Source organism: Tyto alba, unplaced genomic scaffold (assembly GCF_018691265.1).
Source record: "Tyto alba isolate M040663 unplaced genomic scaffold, T.alba_DEE_v4.0 Super-Scaffold_30, whole genome shotgun sequence".
Lineage (NCBI taxonomy): Eukaryota > Metazoa > Chordata > Aves > Strigiformes > Tytonidae > Tyto > Tyto alba.
Genome location: NW_024881305.1, coordinates 2,771,029 through 2,793,720, shown reverse-complemented (window position 1 = coordinate 2,793,720; position 22,692 = coordinate 2,771,029). Strand labels below are relative to the sequence as shown.

General features: G+C 41.9%; 1 protein-coding gene across 4 annotated transcripts; it reads right to left on the bottom strand.

Annotated features, from left to right (window-relative positions):
• Positions 1–1,279: 1,279 nt before the first annotated feature.
• SLC26A8 (solute carrier family 26 member 8) lies at positions 1,280–22,603 on the bottom strand. 4 transcript variants are annotated; one of them, XM_042800169.1, is made up of 20 exons: positions 22,487–22,603; positions 19,744–19,877; positions 17,147–17,286; positions 16,460–16,576; positions 15,377–15,552; positions 14,721–14,885; positions 13,873–14,022; positions 13,566–13,648; positions 13,062–13,209; positions 11,992–12,105; positions 11,123–11,200; positions 9,838–9,933; positions 9,195–9,301; positions 7,675–7,744; positions 6,747–6,839; positions 6,533–6,658; positions 4,963–5,319; positions 3,531–3,585; positions 3,223–3,401; positions 1,280–2,101 (listed from the first exon to the last, which is right to left on the bottom strand). In XM_042800169.1, exons 2-20 carry the CDS (start codon positions 19,845–19,847, stop codon positions 1,886–1,888), a joined length of 2,574 nt encoding a protein of 857 aa, XP_042656103.1. In that variant the 5' UTR covers positions 19,848–19,877; positions 22,487–22,603; the 3' UTR covers positions 1,280–1,885. The 4 variants fall into 4 exon arrangements, with proteins under 4 accessions (XP_042656103.1, XP_042656104.1, XP_032865531.2 ...); XM_042800170.1 differs by lacking the exons at positions 6,533–6,658; positions 6,747–6,839; XM_033009640.2 differs by lacking the exons at positions 17,147–17,286; positions 22,487–22,603 and having other exon boundaries at positions 19,744–19,824.
• Positions 22,604–22,692: the final 89 nt, after the last annotated feature.

The window sequence follows — 22,692 nt, the reverse complement described above, 5'->3', positions numbered from 1 at the left end:
GGCTGCACACACAAGCCTCGTGTGTGTACGCGGGAGCAGAGTTATAGCACTGCACAGCTATAAGGGAAAAAGATCAGGATTGTCTGGACTTCCTCTCAGCAAGATATTTGTTTTGCAACATGAATACCCATAATTTGAACGCTAACATACTGACGTCTGAGTTGTTCCCTGGTGCTCAACTTTGCAAGTCATGGGGGTAGGAAGGAAAGATTCGGAACTTTGCAGAACAAGCCAAAAAAAAAAAAAAATCTAAGTTTGCAATGGAGACTAGTGATGGTGCCAACAGCTAGGAATGCCATTTCATCTTAAACCAAGGGTGCCATAGGAGAGCCAACAGAATCTGGAAATTAGGGCTATGCTTTTCATGGGGTTTGTATTACTCTGCTTTGAACAGAGCTGAGAGGATCTTGGCGTGAAGCCACTGTCCAAAACAATGCAAGGAAGCATATGTGGTTTGAGAATTACTCAATACCATTTGAGCTTTCAGTTTTTCCTGTCTTTCGATCCAAAAGGTATAAGGGTTCCAGTTTCCTCTACAGTAAGCAACTCTGTGCAGTAATGTTCACTAAAATTCTTTACCATTGCAATTTACACATGCAGTACTCTGGTTTCCTTCTAGAAACTGCTTGGAATCAGTAAGAATTTAAATGGAAAAAATGAAAAAAAGATTAGAAGACCTCACTAGAATACACTGCAGATAGTTAAATATTAATATTCCTACTAGGCATCATATCATTGCTAAAATTTAGCAGCCAGGAGCAGCAGAATTCAGAGGAACAACCTTGATGTTACTGCACATCCAGAAACCACACCATGCCCAGCAGCAAAAATTAGAGCTGTTCACATGTTAATGAATTTAGCCCGGAGCACAGGATCTGTACACAAAGGATCCGTCCTTTAAATCCAAGCTTGTCCCTAAAATGGGGTCTGAATGGTAAATATACACAGTGCTGGCCACCTATCTAAAATTAATTCACCTGCAGCCTTCTAACTAGGCAATTTGTGCCATGATATAATCCTCCAGAGGAGGGCATGGTGAAGCCTTGGGATGGGTGTTGCCGGTGTAGTTAAATGCTTCTGCTTTCAGTGGACTCAGATCACACCTCTGTTCTGATATTACTGCACCAAGCTACGGCTGATCTACAGAAAATGTAACTAATTTGATTTTTTTCTCAAGTGCTAACTGTATCTAAGTCTACAATTTTCCTGGCTCTTCAGAATTAAGTGAATTCATTCCGCCATTCTTCACTATTTCAGTAAAGGACTACAAAAACGTGAAAACAAGTATTATTCTGTTTACTAGGATTTAGTTCTGGTGGATTAGAAAGGGACTGAGGAAGAAATAATGGACAGACACCATGTTATATTAGTGCAGACAGTATCAACTTCATCAAAGTGTTGAAGAGTAATAATAAAATGTTTTCTTTAAAGCTTCACATCATTCTAAATACATCTGAAAATAATAAAACTGCCAGCATGTAATCTGTTGAAACATGGCAGATTCATTTTACTTGCTAGCAAGCAAAGCAAGCAATTAATATATAAGAAGTGCTAAGTTAGGACATTTAAACATCTACAGAATTTTAGAAAACTAGTGCAAATAATTTGCTAGAATTATCTACAAAACTAGAAATTATCTTATACATTGACATTTCTCTGCTTTCAGTATTGTTGGGTAGCATGCCTGCTTGAAAGCAATAACATAAATGTTGCATTTTGTTTAGAACAACAGAATTACTGGGGGCATTAGGCAGGCTGTCTATTTTAAGAACTCTGGAACAGAAAAAATTAAAATAAATAGGATCAAAGGCTGACAAGAATCGCCACAACTGTTGCTTAACTGTACCTTTCTCTACTGAAATCCCAATTCCCCAACAGTTATAATTCAGGGATTGCTGGTATACTTCCATCTCTTCCCCCAGCCTGGGTCCTGGAAATCCGACCGAAGGGGTGGAGCATCACACTGCTGGAGAGAGCTTGGCTCTGCTTTATTCTGGGCTGAGCGCGAGACATCTGATATTGGCTCTTCATGCAGAAGTTCGTTGTCAGAGTTCTTTACAGAGAAGAAATCTTCATTCTTCTTCAAGTACAGTCTTCTTCCCTGAAACGAACACGAGCGTTACCGTCAGCCCAGGGTGGCCGGTCTGTTGAGCCAGCCAAGCGCAGCTCCGGTGCCCAGGCGAGCTGCTGTGAGCCCACGGGCCGTGCTGGCGTGGGCGCACGGGCCAGTCCCGGTCCCCGGGAGGCGGCGGGACCGCTGGGGCTGCCGGCAGCCTCTGCGCACCCAGCCCTGAGCACCCAGCTCGGCGTGGGCTCCTGGGGAACCACCGTCACCTCCCGCCCGGGAGCTGCTCCCAACTTTCCGCTCCACGTCCATTAAAGGCAGATCTGTGAATATATGCTGCCACCTTCATTCTTTGAAGTTTTTTCTAGTGGGGGGGAGAGAGTCCAGAAGGTCAATATCCTTGCATTAGACTATTCTGCACAATGCCAAGAGAAGAGAGTTAAACAAGTTGTTCTGTGAGCATCAGAACTCAAGAACCCCATTTTCCTGCAGATTTGGATAGGTTTTTGCCTTAATTCTTGCCTCCTTCAGCTATAGGAACCCAGCCTGGCAGTATGCATAGGATGATTAGTCAAGGCTGGGCTTTTTCCCTAGGTGGGGCAATTACTGGAATCTTCTACTCAGAACAAGGGCTTTTCCTGGAACTTGCAACTGTCTGCCCTATCCAAACTTGGCTGAGACAGCCAATGAGCTTAAAAATGATTGCAGAGTACTGACAGAAAGAACATGTGCATAAACTTCAGTTCTTCAGGAAATCAAGCTAGCACTGTCCTTCACTTCCCCCATCAGCCCCAAGGGAGCTGGTGCAGTAACCTCTGGAAATAAAAAACTCTTGCTCTGCCCTGGCAGGGTCCTTGCTCTGTCGGAGAAATTGAAACAATTTAAAATGCAACGAAGTCATTCCCTGCTGCAAATCTCAGCTGGATGCCTTTCCAGCCTGCACACAAAGATGCCTTTCCCCAAACAGCAACACAGGACTCAAAGAAACAAATTGGATTATCCATCCATTGCAAAAAGGCAAGTACCTGTGAAAATCTGCAGGATTCAAAAGAGCATCTGCTCCGCCCTATTTCCTCAGCCACATGACAAGGTTTGAGTTACTGACAGGACAATTTAATAACATGAAGGCTTAAATGTTCTAAAGCTAAATATTCTACCTTCTGCTGTTCAGCTAGTGATTCTTCGGCAAACCCTTGCGCAGTAGGTTCTAGCTCAGCTGGGTTTTGATGGTTGCCCAGAGCAGACAGCACAGCATCATGAAGAGTTAGAAAGAATCGTTCTTTGGTGACACAGCTGTCAAAGAAACCATTCTTCTCAAAGTCTGCTATCACAGAGGCTATAAAAAATGGGGGGAAATAAATAAAGCAGCAGAACCACACCAAGAAGTACAGCTAAAACATTTCACTTAAGTTTGAAACTTATCCTTGGAGATAAGTCAATATTAGTAAACAAATACTATACTCACAGTGACAGCCAGCTATGAGGACTGTAATGCCAGTATTGTGAAACATATGAATGATCTGTGGAAAGAATTAATTCCATACAGGCATCAGATTAATTCTACATTATATGAATGCACTAGAATGTAAAACATAAACAGGGAAACAAAACCTCCTTTGTAGTGTTTTATCTCTGAAGAAAACCCTTATTCCACTATCTCAAATCCTGTTTTTTAGTTCAGCACTGAACAGCCAAGTTGTCCAAGATCTTAATTAATGCTGACTCCAGAACCAGGGCAGGTCACAGCCAGACCCCATGCTGGCCCTCCCACAGCTCACTATGCAGCACACAGTGTTATTTCTTCACTTAAATAAAAAGTTCTCACAGGAACAGACTAACTTGAAACATCTCTCCATACGCAGATGCCATGCCCATGTGTAAACCAGAATAGGAACCCATATTTTCAAGTGTGACCTGTAATTCTGCTTGTATCAATTTTCATGTCCAACATTTAGATATATCAACTTCGTGTTAAAGGAATCAGATTTTAGAGGTGATAGATTCTCACCATTTTCTCAATGCCTAACCCTTTGCAATTAAAAAATCTCAAAGTAGGCTGGGTTTTGGGTTTGTTGTTTTTTTTTTTTTAAAAAAGGCAACATCATTATTTCAAATCGTCACAGAATTTCAGAATACAGGGCTTGAAGGAATGTGGAAAAACTTTGACTTTATCCCCTTTTCCCGATGGGAGGGTCATTCAGTGGGTGGCAAATAAACCTTAAAGGATTTTAGTAACAACAGCTCAGTCTGCAATTATTCCAAATAGGTGTTAGTCTAACCTGTTATTAAACAAGGCTTTTGAAGCTAAGCTATAGAGTTTGAGGGAGCTGACTGAGAATCCATCTGGAACTGTATCTTTCCAAGAAGCACAGCTACATGAAATTTATTTTTTGCTAAATATATATCTCCATTGGCTAGGATCTCCACTTGAAGATTTAAAAGTTCAGGGCATACTTCAAAGAAGAGGCTAATTAGGCAGTCAGTAATAACAACAAAATCACTCTACAAGACAGCTGAGTTTTATATCTGACACTTCTAAAGAAGAGTGTTTTTTTTTAAGTGTCCAGCTAGAAGAAAAAATAAACAGCCAAAATGGAAAAAAACAAATTAGATGTTTTGATAAATGTGTTTTTAGTTTACACGATTCTAGAACTGGTGACAATGGATGACAGATTTTTGCATGTCTTTTGTGTGGATAGTAGGGCTTTTGTTTTTTTAAAAAAGTGCTTGTGTGGGAATTTATTAATTTCTGAAACTCAACAGCTAACTCTCGCATCCTTAAAGGTCAACTGGAAGATGTGCAGATTGTTATGTAGCAGGGCATTTTAGGCTAACGAGAAACATAAGCCATTGGGTAAACTTCAGGTTTCACATTCATGCACAGTTAGGTTACTTACTTGTTGCAGTAACACTGAGCCTAGCAAATCCACAAATTGTACCATGCTGAAGTCTAAAATAATGGTGTGAACTGGACACGGCAAGCGCATCGGCTGTTCCTCCTGATCTAACTGTACCGAGGAATCATCTACTGCAGAGCCCAGTGAAAGGCAAGCTCTTCTCCCCTCATCCTTGTTCTTCTCAGTCGTAAGTCCCTCGTTAGAGCCTGGGGATGCGCACTGGGCGTCTGCTGGTCCCACCCAGAGCATCCTAGAGCTAAGTTTGTCTCCATACTTTGACCAGTGTACCAAATTAACTGATGACGAGGACCTGCTGCCTGTGTGATGTCGCTTCACCAGTTTCTCCGTGTATGGTATCTAAGATGGAAAATGGAGAGTACATCAGTGGTTGGAAGAAGCCCAGGAGGCGGAAAATTTTTTGCTGCAAGTAAGACAGCACTGCAAATCATCTGATATTTCTTCTTGTGTTAAAAAACACATGTGAGATAACACTAAATATAGCACAAAGCCACAAGAGTATGCAAAGCAGCAGGTGATTTAGGCAAGCCTCAGATGTGGTTAGCAGAGAGCCTTAAGCCACCAAATAGGACAGTGGTACCTCATTCTTCCACACCTTGAAATGGCCTGTGATACTGGAATCTGACTTGTTATTTCTACCTTTCAGAAAAGAAAAGAAGAAAAAAAAATATTGCCCATGGCCATTGCCTCTCTGAGCAGCAGTGAGCTGAACCTTATGGGCTGAGTTCTGCAGCCCTTTGATTCATCTACTTTCCTGTATGGCAGCTGGTCACAGAACAGACCGGTTTAATCAATTCTTCTTTCCTAATAGTTCCCAAGGTATTCTTTAATTTTTATAATGCAAGAAAGGAAATGTCACTCTGCATTTTTGTACTTTAGAAGATAACGTTAAATTATCTATCACTTAGCTCCCTAAGCACCTCGGTGCCACATGTGTTTTCCAAACCACTGTCAACCTGTTTCTCATACAAGGGCTTTTACAAAACACATAAAACTGCTTGAAAAATATCTTCTGAAGACAGTTCATTCCCTGAAGTTCCTTTCATATACTGTCTAAGACCATGCAGAAAATTCAGATAAAAAGGAACAACAGTGACTCTAGAAGATGCACAGCAGCCAGTTACAGTAAAGATGAGAAATCCTCTAATCATGATAATTGCATCTGCCTCTAAGGTATTTTGTACTTGCATTTGGCAGTATTGTCAGGAACAAATTCCTCATAAACAAGAGAATTCTCTCACTTCTATGGGGAAAAAGAAGAAAATCCCTACTGAAGCACCTGACAAAATTCATTCAACTGAGGAGAGGATATGTTGAATACTTCAACTGGTAGTTAATTTATGCTTTAATTTAATTTAAGCTCTATCACATAACGTATGTGTAAAGAAATACAGTGGCAATGTTTGCTTATTTTCAAATAGCAAATACATGTATGCTTTATATAAACATTTACAGCCTTTTCAGTTCTGGCAAGTTAAGATCATTGTCCCCAGTAGCATAAAACCAGGCACCTCAAGCAAACAGACTAGATAAATATACTTTCAAAGCTGACCCTAGGTGGTGGTAGAGGTGGATCACAGACACAAGAGCATTTAAGATCTTGTCCAGTGTCAGGCAGACTAAATGAAATTAAAGCTCTCATTTCACTTTCATCTAGAGGCACTGCTTTCATGTCCATCTGAAAAAGAAAGGCAGTTTTATTAGGGTTTTTATTTCCCCAGTGCAGGCTCTTAGAAACTTCAGCTGATTGAAGAAGTGCCATTTACCTTGCATAACAAATAGGTTTTGAAGTGATTCATGTTTGCAAAAGAGATGGAGGAACAGCACTGGAAGATTTTGATACCTTCAATCTCCCTTGCCTGTAAAATGAAAGTTGTATCTGTGAGGGCTGTGACTAGCAGGAGCTATTTTTCCCCTCCTGACTGTCTGTGCTGTAGTCTGCAAGGTCTTACCCTAAGGACAGAGTTTGTCTGGTCACATGGTTGACTATACTGCATACTGGCAGTGGCATTGGTGGCATGGACTTAATTACCATAAACTAATCTGCTTCTCTTGCAATTAAAAGCATACCTCCAGCACATCTATCACAGATGACAGCTGGCTGCTCTAATATAAAAGAAGCAAAATTATTTTAAATGCTCCTTACAGAAAACATACACTATACCTTTGTCTTACTAACCTTTTCTTTATATTATTCAATTTTTTTCAAATCTATTGGGAAGGTACCCATGAGGCAAAGACAAAGCTCTCTACTACTGTATTGCCTAACTCTGTATGGTGCAGGACTTGAAAATAATGTGTTAAAAAGGCCCATGCCCGACCTATTTTCCCCATCACCAGGAGAACCTATGAGTCAGTCTAGCACATGCACAGTTGTTATTGTGAAAACATATGTAGAGTGGACAAAACCAGACTGAGAAAAGCAGGTCAGCAAAAAATGCCAAACAGCTCTGGAAATGACAGCAGTGCAGCTTCTGCCGTGGAGACAGCACAGATGGACACATGGAGCCTCACAGGGCCCAGGCAGGCTGAGCTACGTATCCAAATCACTTCACACCACAGATACTTAAGCATTCTTCAGTTTTCAAAGTTTTGAATCAAATGAACTGAGTCTGAATGGTCACCCCCAGGCATTTAAGGGAAGAAGCTGGATTACAGAGAGAGATGGAACATTTGGTTTTTGTTTCCTCTTACGGCTCTGTAGACGGATAAACTTCTATAAATATTCATGTTTGGAATCTGTCCCAGCACCACCATCTTCATTCTGAAACAAGACATTTATTAGGTTTTCACAGAGAACAAACCATTTGTTCCCAAAAGCTCAATCTCTATTTCTCTCCTCTTCAGTGGATACACCAACTGTAACTTACAGGGTGTGAGCACAAGAAGTTATTCACTCATAATTAGGGTTCTTTGAGTAGGGGAGCGGTACACAAGCACAGCCTTCAGCTACACTGGTGTCCTCAAAAATGTACAGTGTCCCATTTCTAGCTCTGGAACACTTGGATGATTGTTATTATGCTAGAAACCATGTTCCCTCTCCATCTCCCCACAGCCCTCCTCAAAGATGCATCTCCACAGTCAGGTGGAGGCAGCGATCGCTTGTGCATAGAACTGGCTGCACACTGGCGAGGTCTGAGCCACAGCTCCTGGAGCAGCATTAATGCAGGGTTTTGTCTTGAAGGAGAATATCCTGGTTTGGGTACTGTGCCTTGCTAACGGTGGTGCACGGTTTTGGGGCAGGTTCTGGTCTGTTCAGGGCATGGATGGAATAAACATGGGGCTGACTGGCTGGTTGCTGGAGAGCTGGAAGGCAGTGGGCCCTGATGTATGGAAAATTGTTGTCAAGACAGGCTATTCAAAGCAATCTGTTTGCAGATAACTTCCCATACTTTTTTGAGTGCTGTCAGCATAATGCCCTCACTGGTAGGAAACTGATAAGGGGCTATATATCCTGAAGGTAGGATGGAAAATAGTGATACTTAACTGAACAGTGGCTGCAGAAATGCTCTTTCACAACGCTCTTTAAATCCCAAAGCAAACCCAAGAGCATAACTCTGAGCAGAGGCAATACAGTGAATTTTGGACAACAACTGACATTCTTCCTGAAGATATCCTTTCAGAGCCACTCTGGATCAGATCACAAGCAGGTCGATATTTGCAGCGAGTTATTTCCTACCTCTTTCCATGTTACTCTAGACGCTTCAGTTTACTCAGACAAGCACCTCTCTATCGTGGTAAACCTCATGAGGTGTGGCTTGGAGTTACGAATGATCTTCCTGTTTGGATTAGCTGCTAATAAACTGAGTAATGTGTGCCTGACATAACCTCCCTCCCCTATCACAAACTGAGTTTAAGGAGAAGATAAAGCAACTTGGTAAATGTCAGTGAAGACTGAGGAATGTATTTGAAGTAAAGGCACAATATCTCATTTTATCCCTCTAGAAGTGTGTATACACAGGTCACCTCTCCTGGCTGATGCCCACACCACAATAAGCAATCTTCAATAGCATGGTACACTTGCAGAAGGGACCGATCCAGAGCCCATAAACTCAAAGAGATTACTGGTTTGGGATGGCGTTAGAGAGAGTCCAGAAGATCTGACCAAAGTGTTTACAAACATGAAACAGCTATTTCCTTTTCACATGTATAATTATCTCTAAAACATCAGCTCAAAGAAAAACTAGTGTTTTTGTTTTAAAGGTTACAAGTACCTGTGTGACCTAATGGTGATTATGAAGAATGCAGATCCCATGGCGATCACTAAACCGACATCAAGACCAAAACAAAGCACTGCAGCAAAAGTTACAAGCCAAATAACCTTTGAACAAGAGACAGAGAGAATGTGAACAGTAAAAAGATGCAAAATGACCTCGAACTCAGCCCCAGCATTTGCAAACTGCAGACAGTATAAAAGTCTAGAAATGGTAATATGTGAAAAGCTTTGTTGGCACATCTAGACCAACCCAGTCCTGGAAGCAGTTGCAAACAAGAACCACAAATCACAGTTCAAATCTCCAGACAGGCCTTCAATTATAAGGAACAAACACATCACATTGAGGTCTTTCTCTTTATGAAAAATCCTGCAGAAGAGTTGACATGAGAACGTGGCCCTGGCTGGCAGCTAGACAATTTCCTTCTTAGGGGATCTGAGAAACAACAACAATAATCAGTTTTCTCTGTATAGAATTAATTGCAGATTGATTTGAAGAGATTTCAATACACTTGTTTCAGTGCATATTTCAAATGATCCCTTTCCTAGGGGAATGGCCACTGCTTTGCCTTGCCCTCCCAAACCATCCATTTATCCCTTTGAGACACATTCCAAATCCTAGGTGGTTTTTTTTTGTCACTTACAAAATGATACTTATCCTGTCTCCACAGGATGGGGACATCCAGAAATTTTTCAAGAAAAGGGATCATGTTAAATACCACAATAGCAGCCAGTATACCCTGTGCAAATCAGAAAAACAGCATTTATTAGTTATTTTTTTGTTTGCAATCACAAACATGCTAAGGAACAGATACCCACGACAGACAAGCTGCTTGAGATTAAAATCTTATAATAGCTTTATTTCTGTTATTTTTATAGATATGTGTAGCAGTTCTCTGATCTGCAAACCAATATGAAAGTGGCTTGTAACTTCTTTTTTGATTTCACAATTACTTCTGCCAATACAACTGGACTTCCTCTTGAAATTCTATGTGTAGTTCCCATTTCAGTGTTCTTTGCCGAATGCCCGTGCCTCCTGCAGCACTATCTACAGAATTAAGAGTTGCTTTTTTAAAGAATGGTTTCAATTAGCATGGGTAGCTCATTGCTAGATTTAGGAAGTTGTTTGACACCATTTGTTAAAACAGCCTCTTAGCAAAGGAGACTGAAGGGAAGTAGATGGTTAAATTCTGTTTTGTCAGCTAGTTTTGGGAAAGGGATTAATTCTCCCATCTTACTAAGAGGCCAGGAAAAAATCAGGAAGTAATGCTCTTTCAGTGGTTCCCTAAGAAAATTTACAGAAAAAAAAAAGGTCTAAATAAAAATTTAAGAGAAAAGTAGAAAACTGAGAACTCTGAATAATCTACGATAACAAAATGTTTATGTTTATTGCACTGACAATGCAAAATCCACAGAAGGCTGTTTAGGAGTCTGTATGGTTTTAAAATAAATCTCAAAGATCAAGCTAGAATCAGAGTCACTAAACTCAAATTTCCATTTGGGAGATTTTATTTCCCTCTTTACACTAAAGATTTTGTAGAACCCATCTTGGAACTGCTTACACTGATGCAAGAGAGAAACTCATGAATTTGTTATATAGGTGGGGCAAAAGCCTGGAACATGTGAAACCAAACGAAATACAATGTTTAAATGATAGAGGCTGGCAGTGAAATTTCAACCCAGTTTAGCTTGTACAGTGAGAGATGGGAGAGAGATGCAATATTTATTACCTAATACACTAGGCTGCTGAAATTAGGAGAGTTTAAAGTCATTGGTTTGGTTTGGTCTGTCCCTGAAAACAATTAACTCTAGAGCGTGATATAACCCCTAACTGTCCCAGAAAAAATCTTCATATTATGCTTAGAAAATCTTCATTATATGCTTAGGAAGGAAGTAAGCTGCTGCCATAACTATTTCAGGTTCACTTACATTTGGTATCATCTGGAAAAAGCGTCCTAGTTTCAGTGAAATCATCAGCATCATAGATGCTCCAATCACTGCTGCTAACTGAACAGAAATACTTTATTAGAGTGGCCTGACAGAACCGTTTACTTACATGTCCTCTCTAAACAAGTAGCTACGGCCCATGTAACACCACCGACCAGGAAGAATAACCAGGGGACAATTCACAAAGGCCACAGGTATGCTGCAACGCATGGCACAAATTCTAGAATACTCAAGCTGAGAGTTTTCTGTAGATATAAATTTGGCCTAAATGGACTATTCTTAGGCACAAAGAACATTGCGAGAAACTATTCTGGTTTGATAATTTCATCTGAGTAATAAGATATTTCTTCTTGCAAGTCAGACTTTGGAATAAATTCTTTATTAAACACAATTATTTCTGTGCTGCAGTGAAGCATGTACAGGCATTCCGTTAAGAGGTATGATAAAAACACTATTACATACTGTTATTACATAGTACACCTTCTTTCCCCCTTGAAAGAAAAAGATCATGAAGTCAAATACTCAAGAGTTAGGAAGAAGTGGCAGAATTAAGGGGGCATGAACAATTTTCCCTTTGGCTTTTTGGGTATATTCACTAAAATGCAGTTTTAAGCTGCATGAGCATATCCTCCCCACAGGATCCTGGCTTCCTTCATGGCACATCATGTGCTGTAAATGTCATGGAAGTATAGTACATAATGTAACACATACAGAGAGGGTATCTGAATTCATGTTGCATGGGTATGTCACTTTATATCTTACAAATTGTTTAGATTAAATATCAGCCTATACTCAGTATACAGTGATTTTAGATGAGAGTTTAGAATCTTAAAAAAATCCAGCCAGCTCACCTGTGTTCTTCCCCCTGTCTTCTCTTGAATGACAGTTCCAGAAATAGCACAGCTGACAACAAAGCTTTTGAAAAATGAGCTGCAAATATTGCATAGCCCTACAGCTACTAGCTCCTGTAAAACAAACAGAAGGAAGCAGAGAAAACCCCAAACGAATGACTTACCTTCATAGAAGTAGCTTATCAGGAATTCCTTGCCTTTTGCTCACACTTGCTCCTTGCTCATCTGTGTTGCTAAGCTCAGGAAACCTTCTGGAAAGCAAACTCTGCCATGGTTAGATAAGCTCTCTTAAAAGGCATACAGTTTTCACAGCTGAGGATCTCATGGACCCGAAAATTCAGTTCCTTCTTCCAAAGAAATCCACTTAGAACCTCAAAGGTATGAGGCACTGACTTACAAGCTAACATGTGGCAAATCTCAGTATGCAGCATTATACACATGGACAAAAGCTGAGTGGAAAAGACTTTCCCTTTATATCTACCCCAGGAAGCTTCGAGACGTCAGGGCAGCTTCCTTACTGGCTTAGTTCCACCCTAGTAAAGATTCAAAGCCATCCCAACAAGCCAAACATGGAGTAATGCAAAACACCTAATGCTTACTAACTCTGGCACACTGGAAACTAAGAGAGTTTTAGCTTAAAAGCCTCTCAGAGCAATCACTCTGGGCAGAGAATCCATACACTGGAATAGCAGCCACATACAGAGAAGAACTACAGCTGCTCTGGCCATTTACCATTTCAGCTATTAATTTATCATGCTTTTATAGTCTCATGGATTCATGACAGCAGTGGTCCTCAGCGATCGGTTGCAGCACTGTGTGTGTGAGGTTCATCCCGATCACAGGGAATATACAAAAGCCTCTTGGCCAAAGAAGGCCATGTTTCGATTTCCACATTACTGACTTATAACATCCACTTCCCATAGGGAAGGGTAACAAGTTTCTACAAAACTATTCTCTGGCATATTCAATCCATCCTTGCATTTTTCTACTACTATCAGGCAGTTAGTGGCTTTGCAGTTTGAATTCAGCTTGCTTCTTGGCCTTCGAAGTATGTGTAGTTTTGTTCTCACCTGATTGCTGGCAATATTGTAGTTGTGAAGTGAAGCGTATCTCTCCCCAGCAAAAACAAGAAGGAAATAGCTTACAAGAGCAAGAGAGAAGGCATGCAGTATTATCTTGCTCAGGTTTGATAAATCTGGCGATGTAGGAGGCACAAACCTGCAGGAGAGAACAGACAAGTTTAGACCTGTTCTGAGCTCTGTCCAGAGTAACTCCAAACCCAGGATCATCATCAGAGACATCCAGAACCCCACAGGAGATGCTAGACTTCCACCTCACAAAAAAATGCAAATTCCTTCCTCTGTGTGCTAATAAAACCCGAATCTAATACAGGAAACTGTAGTTTGAATTCTGTATATGCTCAGAAATTATGATGCAATTAAAACTCATGAAGAGTTATTCCTCTAGCTGTACTTCCCAGTAAAAGTCAGCCCACGTCAGATTTCAAGAACAGTCTGAAACGTTTTTTTTCGTATCTCAAAAGTACAACCTTAGAAACAGCATAGATAACTAACCTCTGAGGAATCATACTGACCACAGCACTACTAGACTCAGCATGAAGATGAATGCAATTAGAAATAATGACGACTGTGATAATCTGGGAAAGAAAACAAGAAGGAATACCAGAGATTATACAGCATTTGCTCCTGAAACTGTACACAATACACCTAGATAGTTAATCTTGCAGGAGTATTTAAAAGACTTAAGCACAGATTCAGTGTGTAAATATAACAGCACCTTCACTGAATATGTTAAATGTTTTTTGAAATAAAGTATATTAGTTAGTTCAATTATCACAATGGCATTTTGGAGATCACTTACCAAGAGAAGTTCCATAGGAAATGCAATAGGACTATGTTTATAAGTTATCATGATGCATGTGTTGACTCGTAGCATAGCCATGCTAAGCAAAAATAGCAATATGCTGGTGGCATTAGCCTTTGGGAGGACCAGGAGGAAACGAAATAGATTCTGAAAAAGAATCATCATAGAGAGGATCAGAGGCAGGTACTACAACTGTTTCTATATTCCAGGCGATTGACATAGGTTACCCTGACACCTGAACTCATCCTTTCTGATACAGTGCTATCTTCAGTTACAAGAACGGAGACGCTATGAGAAAAACAGTATTTAAAAATCTATCTCATCTGTTGGTATCTGCAGAGAAAACACTGCCACAAATAGCTCATATCTAGTACTGTCATTCTTCTCTCTTCTACGGTGCCTTTTTGTCAAGTTGTCTGATTGACATCAGTAAAGTAAATTAAGAGGAACTAGCTTTAGCTTGTCTTTAGCTTGGAATCTGCTGCTTCTTTGTCAGATATGATAAAGACACTGTGTGCCCAACAGCTTGCCCATGATGATCTATTGAGGAAAGAAGTGCCCTTTCCTCTAACCTTTGCTCCACCACAATTACAAGCATGCTGAAAATACAGTATAGCACTACATAAGTAATTAAAAATATGCACACAGACTCTTCTTCTTGCATGTCACACAATAAGCTCCATACATTGTTCAAGACAACAGGAAGGCGCAGTAAACCACAGCTGAGACTTGCACAGATATCCCTTAGCAACTGACTGAGATTGAAATTGCCTTCAATTTCTGAAGCTTTTTTCTTTCCCCTCCAAAAAGCATGCATTTGTTTGACTAATAACGAATTTACTCACATAGAAAATGCCGAGGGGACCCTTATGGAAGTCAAGCACGACGTCAAAGATAAAGCTAAACTGTGATACAATGACATGCAGTGCTGCTGCAGTGAGGTAAGCATCGATGAGAGTCTTTGGCACATATGATGTTACAAACCCCAGGCAAAAGCAACCTAGCAGCAACTGCATGGGACAAACAAGAAGCGAGATGTGATATAATTATCAATGTCTAACCCTGTCCTCCTTCTTCCCATATTTGAAGAGCATGATTCTTTACTGCTGTACATGATGGATAATTATTTGAACACGCTATTTTCATTATGCCCAATTAAGTAAGACACTGCCAAACCAAAACAGGAGAACTTTACATCAAGTGTGTGCAGTTATGTAGGACTACTTAAGGGTTAACATATTGCCAGAACTGGTCAACATAAAAGATAATAATTTACTTCACACATATTAATCATGGGCACATGAATCTTCACCTGTCATATCTTTTTCAGGCAGCATGAGAGGAAGAGGCAGACCTTCATGTTCCATTTTTCACAACACATTCAAATGTGCTGAGATTAGTATTTGTGGTAAGAATACGTAAGCAGTACATTTCTTACATATGTGCAAAGAAGGCATGTAAGGATACATCATTAAGGATATAAAATAGATTCATCTTCTACCTGAATGACGCCAGTCAAAAATGTTACTGATGCAGTAAGTGTCAAGGCTTCCATGTAATCTTTCGTAAGTTTAGGATCTGAGATGTTGTCCAGTGAGCCATTAAAGGAGAATGTTTGGTTGAAAGTAAGAGTCTTCAGAATGTCTGCCACCACCATATTTAGGATGCTGAATGAGCCTGGAACCAACAGAACAGAGAACAGAAAATGGAACTGCATGACATGTTGCAACAAAGACTTATCTCAAAACCACACATCCATCTCTTCCCCCCGCTACCAGTCTGTGCAGTATGAGACAGTCTATTTCCATTCATATATATAATCCACATATATAATACATTTCTACTGTTTCTGAATAAGTACTCAAAGTTTTCAAAGTCCTGTCTGAAAATTTCAGATTCCTACCATTTTATGAGTGAAGTCTTCAGTTTGTCAGATGCACAACAAAAAGATTTTAGTGTAAAGCACAAAAAATGGATGCATTGCAATGAGCTGCCAGAAAGGCTGAAAAACAGTCAGTCAGAGTAAGAACTGCCAATCTACCTAAGAGGCCAGAGCTCCACATACCCACTCATTATGATAATGTGAAGGGCCTTCTCACATGTAAACAGCATTTTAAAAGCTAGCTGCTGAACAAATTAAGAACGTAAACCCATCACCAGTTCAGTCACGGCAAGAAACTGCATGTAGAAGACCACGGAGAAAACCAGGAGCCAAATCATAATTCACAGTAACATCCTGGGGGTAAATGTGAAGCAGTGTGCACTGGTCCTTTACATAGGAGATGCCTCCATGACACTCCAGCCTCTCCTTTGCACTGGTGTCTGTCATGAGGAGCTGTGCTGGCTCACGTCCTCGGGGGTACAAAGCACCTCGCAGCTGAAACTTGGGAACTTGGTGAAATTCTCACCACAGATCAGCTGCAGAAGCAGAACAACGAACTGAGAATCTGGGGGTCTGGGTTCTCACCTAAATAACATCTGCCTATTAGATGAAATAGGTAAGACATCTTGCCCGTTTTTTGAAGCAGCACTGAATAATCTCTAAGTCCTGCAGGAACATTTCCCAGTACAAAACAAACCTCACCAATTGAGATGTGATGTGAAGTCCCAAACATAACATATGTCATCGAGCAGCAGAATGCAGAAAGGAAGCCATTGATACTTGGCAGAGGCAACCTGGTCAGCCAAACTCCTAAAAACCCTGGAAAGCAAAAATCTGTTTCGAAAATCAAGCAAATTGGGAAGGCTCTCTATTTTTGGTTACTATTTTTAAGTAAAATTTTGCTGATGAAAACCTGGTCTTTATGAAAATCCCAGTTCAGGACCTGATAAAGCCAGGCCACTTAGTGAGAAGAGCCCATGGTTTACAACATGGGCCCTTGCTAAGTAGAAAACAGACAAAGAACCAGACCAGCTCTTCATTTAGGCCACCTATTAAGTGGGGTGGCTATGCATCTGAGTATCTAACAGACCTGATTTTGCAAGGTGGATTTTAAAGACCATGTTGTTTGCAATATAGGGAAATGCTGTTATTAGTTTATATATTGAGTAGTGTCCTGTCCTTGAAATTACACCATGTAACATTTGATTATAGAAAAGAAGTTCTCCTGCAAATATGCAAATAAATAGGTTAATGATTTAAGGAACTTCCAAAGTTAAAGTTCGCTCACAATCTGATGGCATTAGAACGAACAGAAACACACACAGGAGATAGGCTATGAAAAGCATGATACGCAAAAGGAAGCTAGAGTGTTTTCTTCTCTCTGCCTACCTTGAGGAATCTGAAACATCCCAACACTTAGGCCTGCATGTAGATCCCTCAAGATCCATTCTCTGAACCGATACGAAAGCAGCCAGTTCAGGACAGGGAACACCTTGAGTATGATCTTTCCAAACCTCCCCCAGGAGAAGCTGAAAAGAATCAGATAAGCCAAGCTCTACGCGGTGCCGTTTACAGTCTCCATCTCTGCAGCGCTTCTGCGTGGCCTGGTGCTGGGCGGGCACCGAAGCCGCACCGCCGCGCTTGGCTCTCCGCAGGCACCGCGTCCTGTGAGCCCGCACGGGCGTTAGCCAGCCTGGTGCTTCACGTGAATCCTACCCAGGCACCCCCATGCCTCTGCATTCCATTCAGATGAATCGCAAATTCTCGGTGTGCCATTCGTATGATAGCCTGTCAGCCCCGGAGCCCAGAGCGCTGAATGCATCAATTACTTGACCTCATTAACACCGCAGGAAAATAGGAGATGGTATTTTGATTCCTCCTATTCTGATCTAGAAGAAAAACAAACACAACCTCTGGGGGGCAAAAATAGGCAAACCTACCCCACTTCCCCAAAACCAGACAAATGTTTCCTGTATCATATTATTTAATAAGGGGATGCAAGCAAGACTTGAGTGATTTATTTTGTGTATATGTTTTTGAATCAGAATTTCCAGTAGGTAAACTCTGACTAACCCTACAGCCCTGTGCTCCTTCTTCCCCTTTTTAATCCCTTGGCAATGTTGGTGATTTTCTACTTACAAATCAAATGTAAGTGATGTAGCGTCTGCCCAAGGCTTCTGGCAGCCTTCAACAGTGGCTGTGGGGACTGACCCCAGTTAACATTATAGAGCTGAGTCCCTTTCCATCATTTTATTGTCCCAGGGGAGTACATACTGGGCTGACAAGTGGATACAAAATGGAGAACAGAAAAAACACACGAGCTAGAGAAGTAGAAAAGAAACAGGGAAAAGAGTATGAGGAAGCAAGGCAGACAGGGCTCTTAAATGATGAGTTGGGGAAAGAAATAGAGATTTTCTTATTAAGCATCCAGTTCAATGATAAAGTTTCCAATAATACTAGCTATGACTTTACAGCAAAAATCTCTCTTTGATCTCTGGGCAAGACTTATTTTATTGCACCAGGTATTTCTGGGCGGACAAACTGTTAACTCTAGATCACACGTCATAATTATACACAATTCAACCCCCTCCATCAAGTAATTTTGTTTCTCTGACTCCAGAACTTCAACCACTCTCCTTCTTACTTTTTTTTAATATATAAAAAGACAGCGCTGGAACAGAAGGCTATTGCACAATCTGAAGGATCTCACTATTACAGAAATTAATCTTGATGACAAGTGTTCATGGTGAATGAAAACTAGAAAACACAATAGCTACTCAAACTGTGGCTCCATTTGCCTTCACTTATCACCAGGAAATTACTTTACAGCAGCATAAGTTAGACATTACCTATAGTTTTAGGCTGCAGTCCCACACATAGCTGAGCTGATGTAAGAGCTTGTTATACAGAAAGAGGGAGGTCTGGCTCCCCTCCTTTCCTTTCCCTGTGTGGTCCTGTCCCTTCTGGCAGCCACAAGCTGTTAGATTAGCTCACCACACCTTGCAGAACCTCACCCAGAGCTAGACTTGAGTCTCAAGTCCTGCCATGGTCTCAAAACATGAGTTTAAGTTTCAGTATCTGTTCAGTATACATGCTGAAACAAATCCCAGATAAATGATGAATCGTAGATTTTGTATTTACTTTCTTAGGACTCTGTAGAGTATACACGGCCATAACCATTGACAGTCCACTTGGGATCCAAAAAGAAATTCACAAAGAAAACTGGGATATTCATAGTCAAACAAACCAAAAGAGAAGTTGATGAACAGGCTTCCTCTTTTTTAGTGTATTTGCCTTACTGGAAGAACATCAGGACTTCTCCTATGCTGCCAACAAAGGCTGCCTTCTGATGTGCCTGCAGGGCTCCTCTGGAAGAAGAGATGCTTCTACTCCCAGTGTAATGCCCAAAAGAGAATTTTGGCACATGAGACTGTGGAAGCATTAATGCTTTATCACTACCCTAGCCTCACCCATTCTCCTCAAAGAACATAGGAACACAGCTCCAAAATAATGCCAAAGCACTTTGGTCAATCCCAGTCATCCCATTATGCAACCTTCCATGTTCCCAGCTAAGAGGGAACAGAAAAAGGCTCTTGCAATTTAAGAAATAAAAGTATCAAAAGGAACAAATCAAAAGAAAGCAAATGAAAGCCTGTGTCTGACAGCTGGGCTGAGGGAAGCACTGGAGGGAACTACAACTACCGGCAGTTTCTCTTTACAAAGCATGTATCTTTTACACTATCATCATCCTGATGTGAAGACACTTTTGCAGATTGCAAATAGCAACTTTGGTAGTGCAGCACTAAACTTATCTTGCATACTTCTGGTGTGAGTTGCTGTAACTGAGTGTTCTGCTTTGGTTATCAATCATTGCTGTTCAGCATTTTAATTACCAGCTGTGGAAAAGTTAGCACCTTTTTTACACTTGGGCTTGAAGAGTATCCTTAGTTTATTTACACCTGATAAATTCCTGGCATAGAACTCACCTGCACTGTAGCCGTCTGTTCTCTCGCTGGATTTGTACTACTCCACCCAAGGTGGAGGACAGTTTTCTTTCAAAGTATGCCTGGAAGTGCTCCTCTGTCTGCATCCTCTTTGGAACCTATAAGCTGCTGGTTGCCTGTAAATACCAACAGTATCATTGTCAAGAGCCATATTTTCCTTCTGATCACAGTCAGTCAAAACCAGAGGAACAGCAAATGCTGGAGACCACAATGAACACTTTCTTTCTTGGCAGTGAGACTGGAAGAAAGAAACAGGGTCATGGACTGGAGTATCTACTAAAACCAAAACCAAATGTATGATGCATGATCAGTCTATCACTCCTGTGAAGCCAGTGGTTAAAGCAGGGATAAGCAAGGCTCTGGCGACTAAAACCCATCAAAGTCATGCTGCTGTTAGGATCAAACAAATCAATTGGCAAATCAGTTGTAGGAACACTGGGTCCTTCTGAAACTTGCCTTGTTCCTACTCTGTAGGAAAGACCAGCCCGAATCCCCTTCATTTTGTGATCCCAAAAGCAGGCCTGTGTTTAGAGAACTACATACACTCCCTCTCCATAAACCTACCACAGTGGAAGAAACAGTTTGAGTTCTCCTTGTTTCCAACCATGGAGAAAAAAGTCTTAGTCTGAATTATGCAGAGAGCAGCTAAATCTGAGACTGTACAAATGCTGCAGCTTGCTGTATAAAATTGGTATCTGATACCATTCAGGTTTATAAATCCCCACAATGTCTAACTCATGTTCCTCAGAATTTTAATATCAGGAAGGAGATCTGTATTCAATCACTATCACTTAGAGTAGGTAAGATGTGAGAGGTCCCAAAGTGAATACTGAGTAAGCAAAGGCCAAGAGCAGTAAGTAAGGTGCAAGAGCAAATCTAAGAGAGAGTTCTCATACTGACAGCTGAGGCAGAAAAAAAAAAAAAAAAAACAAACCCAAACAAATCCAGAGCTACCAAGTGAAAGTACATTTAAGAAGGGTGGTGACATATAGGAACATATTTTTTTGCTATGGGCAGAACAAAGAAAGAAAAGAGGAAATATGAAAAGGCTGTGAGTGAGCAGCTGAGAGTCTATGCAGAACGCAATCTAAGTTTAAAGTATCAAAACCTGCAAAAAAATTAATTGGGATTTAAGTTTTCTTCTCATATGTCATTTCCTGAACCATCAGGATCAGTGTGTACAGGTCTAGTGCTTTAGCATCACCGAGATCATCTACTTCTGATACAGCAACAGGGACTCCAGCACAGTATTTACTGTCTTGTGACACGTATCTACCAACACGTACACATATCCCAGTTCTAAACCACAGAAAGAGCTAGTAGTAGGCAAGTCTTAAACTCACTCCATCCCTAGAACACAATTCCTCCCTCTTTTTACAGAGGGGATGAATCAAGGTCTTCCACAGACGAATTTAAGAGCCATTTTGTTCATTAGCTTTTCACACTGAGTAAAAGCTTTTGAAGCTTTATCTGTTTCTGACATTTTTGAGCACAGTCACCTCTTTTCAAGGCAAACTGATACAGCAAGCAAAACTAACAGAAGCTATAGTTTGCAAATTAAAGGCATTAAACCCCAGCACACCGAGTAGTTACTTTTCAGATGCAAGCAGTGGTAACTTTCAGCTGTTCGTGCCTGTTACTTGGATTTTAATGATGACTCACAGCAGCAGAGGACAGGGTCCCACTCTTACACTGTTTAGTAGAAAAAGAGGGTTTTGACCTGGGAAGCCAAATGTCTTAAAAGAAAGCTTCCATATCCCATTCAGAACGTGTCTGTCTTGCACAGTACTGCTAACGAGACTCGTCTTCCTCCAGCTTGAGATCAAAAGCTAAGTGGCTTTAAACACAAATCCCTAACACTATTTGCTGTGACATTCTGTACTTACTACCTGGTGAAGCCACCCTGGGCTCCACTCCAAAACACGCTTAACCTGCATCACTTAATGACTTCACTGAGTCTTAGGCATGCGCTTGAAAGCGAGCACATACATATCTTTGATACTGCAAGGCCTCTCGCAGTATTGAGAAATACTTTGTTCTCCAAACACACAGAGAAAGATCAGGACACTGGGAAGTCTGGGCTTAGCACTCACTATCGCTGCTGGCTGAAAGACCCTGGAAGGGTACAAATTGTCCTTAGGGAGTTTACAAGAGTGATTAATACCGGCTTGCAAGATTCCAGAAGCTGCGGTTACCCCGAGACACACCGTGACAGGGTGTCACTCAGGGGTGACCCCGGGCGCACAGATGTGCTGCCTTAGCCACGTGTTTTCATCTATTTTCCTCTTCTTTTTTCCTTAAAGCACGCCCTAAGGGGGTGCTGCGCAGGGAAGCCGAGCAGGGTCGTGAAAAGGCGAAAGCGGGACCGGAATTCCCGAATTTCAGCCTATTTGCCCCAAGGCGTTACCCTGGGCCCCGCCACCCTGCGCTGCCCCCTCACGACCCTGCCCCTATCGGGCCCCGCCCCCCCGCGGGGCAGCTCTCGCGAGAGGCCGCCGCGCTGGTGCCATATTGGGTCATCTCAGCCCTCGGCGCCTCAACTCTCGCGAGAGCGGTGGGGAGGCGCGATTGGGCTCCGGCGGGGCCGTTGGCCGGGCCCAGCCCGGGCTGGTGCTGCTCGGGGCGGGGGCAGCGGCCGCTGTGTGTGTGTGTGTCCCCCCCCCCCAACCTGCGGCGGGAGAAGTGTCTCCCCGCCCCGCCCGCGCCTCGATTCACCTCCCCTCACCTCTCACGGGGGTTTATCCCGCCCCTCGCGTTCCGGGGAGGGGAGGGAGCCGGGAGAGAAGCCGGGGTGCGGCGGGGAGGGGGGGAAGGCGGTGACGGGGCTCCCGGCACCCCCAGAGCTGAGGTGAAGGCGGGGGGGGGGGGGGGGGGAAGCGCAACCGACCGCACGGGGCGGGGCGGCCAACGGTCGGCGGCGTGAGGGGAGGG